Consider the following 8,170-nt stretch of genomic DNA (forward strand, 5'->3'; position numbering starts at 1 on the left):
GATTAAATACATTTAGCAGAATCAGAGAAGGAGAGTCTAAGATTCCAGCACTGCTCTATGCTGATCTTCAAAAGATTTTTTAAAAAGGTACAATGATCATGGTACAAGAGGAAAAAAAAAAAGAAACAAAAACATGGACTATAAAGTCATAGGACCTGAATTCTAATGGAATGCTTATTGTATGTCACACATACAATAGTTCTCTAGTCCGCAATTCCCTAATCATCAAAAATGAAGGGCTTAGTTAGCTGAGACCTACTGTCCTTTCCAGTTCTATATCTATGATTGTTTAGTCATTATGTGGTAGATAGATTAGTAATGACTGGGATTTGAAAGTTCTATAATCTACTTCTAGCTATAACACTAATCTCTCTAGCCCTCAGTTTCCTCATGTATAAAATTAAGAACTTCACCAATCTCTATAGAACATTTTAATTGGGTTAGAAACTTCATTTAAATCTATTGATTCCCCCCCCCCCCTTTAATCTGTTTCTATGGCATAGAGATGACTCTCAATTTCAGAAGGCCTTGCTAGTATATCTCCTAGCTAATCTGGATTATTTCCAGACTAAACTCAAATTCCACTAAACTTAAATTCAGGAGGCCTTTCCCATTGCCACGCATTCTCCTTTCCAAAGATTTCCTCTTTTGTATTACTTCCCATTTACAATTTTTATCTTGCATATACATAGCTATTAGCACATAGTCTTGTCTATTAGAATATTATCTTCTTGTATGCAAGAACATTTTTGTTTTTCTTTATGTCCTCATCTTTTAGCATTGTGCTCTGTATATAGTAAGCACTTAATATTTGTCAATTCAATAACTAATTTTTATCCCAAGATCAGCCTAAATAATTTAGGAGAGACCTATCAAGTGGCAATTATCCGCTTGACCAGAGCATAATAAATGTTTTGATCACAACAATTCTTAAAGATCATCTATGATTTGCAGTGAGTAATATGCACATTGACAAAATCCCAGATCTTTGAATGAATGAAATATAAATTTCACTTTTTAGACAGAATACTCCAATAGCAAATTAATGGATAGAGACAAGGATAAGGACCAGCTATTCAGTTAAACAATATACAAGCATTTATTAAGTGTTTAATACTGTGTGAGTCCCTGATGATAAAAATACAAAACATTCTGTCTGAAGTGTGAATTCTTATTATATTATATTATCTTAATATATATTATACTCTAACAGAGAATGAATTTTGTATTGTACAGCGATCATTTAGATGATCACTGATCAGTCACTCCTGTCTGTCTCTTTACCTGGAAAAATCTAAACAAAACTTTCTTTGAGAGCATTTTCTTTTAGCCCCTAGTGACTTCAGTAATAGTTATCCTATCTCTCAAGCTTATGATGCAGGTCCCCAAATGTGTGAAAGGACTGCGATGAACATCATTGAGGAATCTTTCTCAATTTGGCAAATATTTTTCTAATATCTGCTTCATTCCCAGCACTCTATTACAACTGCCAAAGATATGAAAGAAGTAGAAAAGATATTTAAAAACCTGAAATTTCTAAATAATATATGATTAAGTACAAAATCAGGGACTATTCTGCAAACAATAAATGTGATAGGGAAGTATAGGGCAGAGAGATATAAATGTAGATTTCTATTACCAAAAATAATTTCTAATTATTTATGTAATTTTGCTTTTATATTATTTATTTAAATAATAAATACATCATTTACACATAATGTAATATGCTGTTTTAAATTATATTTAAATTATATTAAACTGATTATATTCTATAAATAACATTTGGATTTCTAATGATTTTGTATAGGCTAAAGAAGTCAAAGAAGGCTGCAAGGGGAGTGATATGACTTGAGTTGGCCCCCAATAGAACAGTAAGGTTTTAGATAGGTGGAGAGGGAATGAGACAAAAATTGGGAGAAAAGCTAAAGAGAAAGAATGGAAGTAGGAATGAATATGTATGGAGTATGGGTAGAGGAGAGAGTGAGGATAAGAAGACTGGCTTAACTGAAGTGGAGGGAAAAGTCATGTGGAGAACTAGGGGAAGAGCAAACTGAACAGAAATTGTGCAGAGCCTTCAATGGCAAGAAGATAAATTTTGTCTTTATACTTCAAGGGGAATCTTTGAAAATATGCAAGTAGGAGAGAAATGCAAGGAGAGAGAAAAGATGAACGTGACTTTAATGATACATTAGAATGGCAGACCCCCTTGGGTAGCAATCCAAAGAGGAAACCAAAGAATAATAGGAATCACATGAGAAGAGTCTAAGCTAAAATATTGGTATCAGAATTGAGACAGGAATAAGAATAGAATCAACAAGACTAAATTTAATAATTAGCAATTATATATAATATATAAGATTATTACATATAATAAATAGCAATAAATTGTTATTGTTGCTTAAGGTTGGGCATATTTATGTTTTGCTTTTTTATGACTGAGAGAATGATGGCACTCAATGGAATTAAGCAAATTAAAAGCATGAGTCTATTTTGGACTCAGTAATCAGTTTGGACATATTGAACTCAAGATGATCTGCAAGTAGAAATGTCAAGAAGGCAGCTGAAGACATGGGACTGAATCTCTGCTTCTTGGCCTTTTTAGTTTTCTCTACTGTAAAATAAGGGATTTGAAATAGATGGTCTTTGAATGTATCTTTCCAGTTCCATTATTTATGAACCAGGTTCATTATGAATCCAGATAACTTCACTGAAGCTGTATTTTCTGAGGGGAGAAAGAGCCCTAGAATGGCAGAATATTAAAGCTGTATGAGACTTAAAAGATTATATTTTCTAGTCCTCGCATTTTATAAGTGAGTAAAATGAGCCTCCAGATATTAAGCAGCTGAAGTCTGATGTGTTGTCATGTACTGAGTTAGACATCACCTCTATACTAGTTCTTAGTTCCTTGGAGATTTCAGCTTGTTTTTAATTGAAATATTTATTAAACCCATGTCTTTTCCTCTCTAAGAATATTTTTTCCATTTAATTGTAATTCATTTACTAGATTTCATCCTTTCTCCTGAATGTTATTTTATCATTGCTTTTTCTCCCATTACTGTTACCATCATTCTGCTTGTTAATATCATCACTCCTTTATTCCCTCTCAAGTTCAAAGTATTGTTCATGTTCCTAGGGATGAGTACCTAAATTTTCCTAGCCATGGGCCTTTTAACTTAATCTCACAAGTCTTCAACTCCACTTAAATTTCTTTCCTGGGTACTCTTATTTTGCCCTTACCTCCACACCCTAGCTTCACTTGTCTGCTTTCAGTGACCAATTAGTAAGTATGAAAATTTCCATCTTATTTTATTCTCCACATCTCTTCAGAAATCCATTTTTGGGGGAATTCATTCACATAACTTTATCTGTTATATATTTTAAATTTTAACTCACTTTATTCTTAAATTAGGAGGTAGGAGTGACATTAGGAAGCAAAATGTTCACAGATACAAAGTTGGGAGGAACTATAAAAGCATGGAGTTTAGCTAAAACCTGAATAAAAATCTCATCAACCATACTTCTGACAACTGGCCATAAATATTTGCCTAATTACCTCTCCTTTGACATTTTCATTAATAGAGTTTATTTTCACTTAAATTTTACCCTATATTTTTCTCCTTTCATTCTTCCAAAGAGTCATTTCTTGGAACAATTGTTTAAAAAGAAAAATATGTTCAGTAAATCTAATCTTCTTGGGGAAAAAAACACTATGTTTCACAACTGAGCCAATTTACCTGGCACCTCTGCAAAAGATAGTGCTTTTGGGGATCAAACTTGCTCATTTCACAGGAATCACTTTCCATTGTTTTCTGTTTATTTTTAATTTACATTGTTATTGTCATTGTCTATGTTGTTTCCTCAGCTCTGTTTACTTCATTTTTTGAATCGATTCATGTAAGTTTTCCCATGCTTCCCTTTACTCATGTTTGTCATTTCTTACAACACAGTCTCATTTACTTATGATAATTTCTTTAGCCATTCTCTATCCATTGGGAAGCCACTTTGTTTCCTCAAAAAACACTGCTATAAATATAAATACCTCCTTGGAGTATATAACTACTAGTAGGTTTTCTCTGTTTAAGTCTTTTAGTCACTTTGTTTTCATAATTAAAATTACTTTTCTAAAAAATTGCATCAATTTATAGCTCCATCAATAATGCATTATTAGGATGCCCATCTTTGCATGAGAAAAATGATATGAACTATTTCAGTCTTTCATCATGTGTGATGACTTGTTATGTGGTGGGACCTACTCAGTGTCTTCCAAGGCAGTCCATTCCATTTGAGAATACTTCTAATTGATAAGAAAATTTTCTCTCACTTTAAACTTTTCCTTTAGGTAATTTCTATCTATTGCTCTTAGTTCTACCCCATGAAATCAAGCAGAACAATTTAAATCCTTCTTTCTACATGATAAACTACACTTTAAGACAGTTAAAATTTACCCTTCCCCAATTTTTTCTTCCCTAGGATAACCACCCCCACCTTTTTTAACCTAAGAATCTGTGAATTGTGACCCCATATGGGGTCTCATAAATGAATGCATGGCACAAAATCATGATTTATTATCAGGAATGTTTGATTTATATACTTATTTTACATACCTATATTCCCAGGGTCACAGAAAAATTTCTTGGGTAGAAAGGGGTTAGAAGTGGAAAAGTTTAAGAAGCCCTACTTTAACCTACCCTTATATGGTATCAGTTCAAAGAGCTTCACTATTCTAATTATCCTTCTCTGTACATTTTCCAACATATCAATTTCCTTCCTAAAATATGATGCCCACAACTAAAATAATATATTCTGAACAGGGGAAAGTATGGAAGAACCTTAATCTTCCTTATTCTGGAAATTATATTACCTGCCTGGAGAAGCTTTTTTAAATTCCTCCAGTAGTTAGTGTTTTCCTCTCTCCTTACCCACTACATTTTGTATATATTTCATATAAATCCTATAATGGCTGATCAATAAACATATTACCCTGACTCTCATAGAGTTGTTGTAACTATATTAGCATTGCTTACGTGAAAGCATTTTAACTTTATTTAATCAAAACTAGCTATTTTTCCTGTAATTTCTTCTCTTCTCAGTCATAAATTTGACAGATACATTTTTTCATGTTTCTCTGATTTACTCATGATAACACTTTATTTCTAAATCATTTATCCATTTTGACTTTATCTTGGCAGATATGATAATAACTCATTATTTGACTCTTATTCTTTACGTTGTATCATTCTGCTTCATCTATATAAATACTGTATCCTTCCTGTATTATACTATACAAGATCATAGACTATTTTCTTTATTGTCTAAAGCATCTAAGGCAGATTTTGCACATAGAAGGAACTTAATAAATGTCTCTTTAATTAAATTCTTGACTAACTTCATCAGTCTATCTACCACACCACACTCTCTGTATATTAATGTCATAAATGTAAAATAGATTTCATTTGTTGAGAATCACATAGCTAGGAACCTGTTTGGAAATTCATAAAATAAGTCAATTTAAAATCCACTTCGGAAACTACGTGAGTAGAACAACATCCAAAAAACCCAGCAGCACCATATCCCAAAGATCATCAGAAGGGAATGACCTTCCTAACAAAATGTTCTCAATTACAGCTTCTTAACGGATTTTCCCCATCTGTTGGAATACACGGGAGAGCTGTTGGAATATACAGGAGCCACCTGACAGTGGCTGCTAGAGATCCAACCCAAAATGGATCTCCTCTTGTGAGAGGATAATACAAAAAGACTAAGAGGCAATTGCTGCTCTCTGATCTCTCTCTGACTGAGAGGCTATTGCATTGTCTGGCCTCTCTCCTCTTCCCTCTGCCTCCAATTTATCTCATCCCCAGTCCACAACACCTGTGTCAGCAACGGCTGCCCTATAACTCCTTCAGATGTTATGATCCACAGTTGTGGAGGTTCTCAGAGAATTGACCTGTCCCTTAATACCCATCCCAACATAAAGAGCCAGTCTGAGACAAAATTGTGAAGCAGACAGTGGATCTTGAGTGTATTCCTTCTCTTAATTTCCATGTTCCTCTCTCTTCTTTCAGTCATCAGTCTCTTCAGTCACCTAGAATCCTCATATGACCCTTGGCCATACCTATAGGGAAAGCTTTCTTCTTTGTTCTGGGTCCCATTTTAATATCCACAGAGCTGAAATTAGTAAGGATTCGCTAAGGATATGGACCAGAGAACCAAAAAGGAGGAGTAGTCTGTGTTTCCATCCTTTCATAAATGGACATCTGGAGAATATCTTTCTTTCTTAGAAATGACCCCAAGAAGGATAGGGGTGTCAACAGACAATGAAGTACTGAGGATCACCACAGAGAAGAAATATACTCCCTCCAACATGCCATACTTTGAGGATCACATCACTATTGTGCCCATTTCCAAGCCCACCTTGCTACAGTGCTATTTCTGTACTCAAAATGGACAGATGTAAAGTACCTCACCTAGCTTAGAGATTTATGCCACACAGGATGTTCAATAATAACACATCTAATCATCAGCCACCAGATATCTCTGTCTGGGTCTCTTATTTTCTCCAACAACTCAACTGAATTTGTCTTAAGTACAATTCCACTTATGAATAGAATTCCCAATTATGGCTGTGTCTATGTTCCCTAATCAAAAAGTATTTCTCATGTGTCCCTGCTAGATAATCTGGCATTTCCATTCTTCTTGAAAATGTTAAGTACTGATAATTATTAACATTCTCCCCAGGGTGCTGTGCATTTTAATAAGGAACACCTAGAAAAACACCATAATCCAAAGGAATGAATCACTGTTGGGGGAAGTTCGGGTGCTATTATATTCTGAGGAGGAGGAGTTTTTTTTAAGGATATCTTATAACATTTCTCTACCTACAAAGAAGTCTAGCCCCATCAACTTTTGTCTGCCTTCAAAAACCAAAGAAAATCTCTGTCTTTCTGTGTTTCAGTGTCTCTGTTTCTCTCTGTGTGTTTCTATGTCTATATCTCTCTGACTGTCTCATGTCTCTTTCTGTCTCTGGCACTGTTTCTGTTTCTCTGAGTGTGTGTCTTCGTCTCTCTGTGTTTCTTTGTCTCTTTCTGTCTTTGTGTGTGTGTCTGCCTCTCTGTCTCAGTCTAACTCACTGTCTGTCTGTCTGTCTTTCCCTTTACAACAAATTTTTGGGGATTTGGCGCAGCCATAGGAAGAACATACCCATCCCTTCCTCAGTAAGCACAGTTTGAGAATGATTCTAGACTAAACATATCTTTTACATATGCAGTCTCTAGTCTACAACACTGTTCCAATTAAATTAAAGGACTCATCTTTAAATGAATGTCAAACACTCCTCAATGTACCCTCTTTATATCTCTCTAATCTTCTGCCTTATCTATTGGTTCCTTCTCTGCACCCCATGTCCTTATTACCACCACCATTTTCTGCCCTGCTTCTGCTGCTATTGATGTTGCTTCAACTTCTAAAATGTGTACATTTGGAAGAATCAAATCACTCAGCTCTTTACTCCCTGGATCTTGTGTTCTCATCTTCATCTTGGCCATGTTCTATTCTGTCACCCTGTGCATGCTCTTCCCTCCCCCTTCCACCTATTACACTGAGAACTATAAGCAACTCAACAGTACTATAGCTGCTAGAAAGGACGTGCTATGAATTTGCTCTATTTTTTCACTCACTATCTTTGTGATTTCACAGGACATAATTCCACTCTCTAGCCACCTATATACTATTCCTATATGTACTGACTTCATTAAAATGTAATGCCTTCATTCCTTGATAGCAGGAACTGCCTTTATTTTTGTTTTTGTTGTTGCTGTTGTTTCATTTGCCCTCCCAGTTGTGGAGGAGTGGATAGATAACTGGAGAGATACAATAGATAAGAAACACCTGGATTCAAATTATACTTCCAACATAAATTGAATGTATGACTTTGTACAAGGCATTTATCCTCTCAGTGGTCTGGACAACTCTCTAAAGTTCTAAGTTTCAGAGAAAAGGATAATTTTCTTTGGCAGCAGTTCTTACAAAGAAGGTATCAACCTGCAGTTGTTGAGGGAGTTTCTGTATTCAGGAGTTCCCTATGTCAATGAAATCCACACCTGCCATAATACTTCTCAATCTACTTGCTGTATTTGATATGTGCATTTTCTTCCTCAACGCTCTCTTTTCT

The 8,170-nt window shown here is 34.8% G+C and overlaps 1 protein-coding gene across 1 annotated transcript in view; it reads right to left on the reverse strand.

The window, feature by feature from the left end:
- The window catches only part of LOC127541388 (transmembrane protease serine 11B-like protein), a 32,810-nt gene extending 25,266 nt beyond the window's left edge, over positions 1 to 7,544 (reverse strand). Inside the window, exons 1-2 of the mRNA XM_051966671.1 lie at positions 7,413 to 7,544; positions 6,116 to 6,188 (exon numbers count right to left, since the gene is read on the reverse strand). Of these exons, the coding sequence (XP_051822631.1) occupies positions 6,116 to 6,188; positions 7,413 to 7,544 (205 nt within the window). The remainder of the gene's footprint in view (positions 1 to 6,115; positions 6,189 to 7,412) is intronic.
- Between the last annotated feature and the right edge of the window lie 626 nt (positions 7,545 to 8,170).

Source organism: Antechinus flavipes, chromosome 6, assembly GCF_016432865.1.
Source record: "Antechinus flavipes isolate AdamAnt ecotype Samford, QLD, Australia chromosome 6, AdamAnt_v2, whole genome shotgun sequence".
Taxonomy (NCBI): Eukaryota; Metazoa; Chordata; class Mammalia; order Dasyuromorphia; family Dasyuridae; genus Antechinus; species Antechinus flavipes.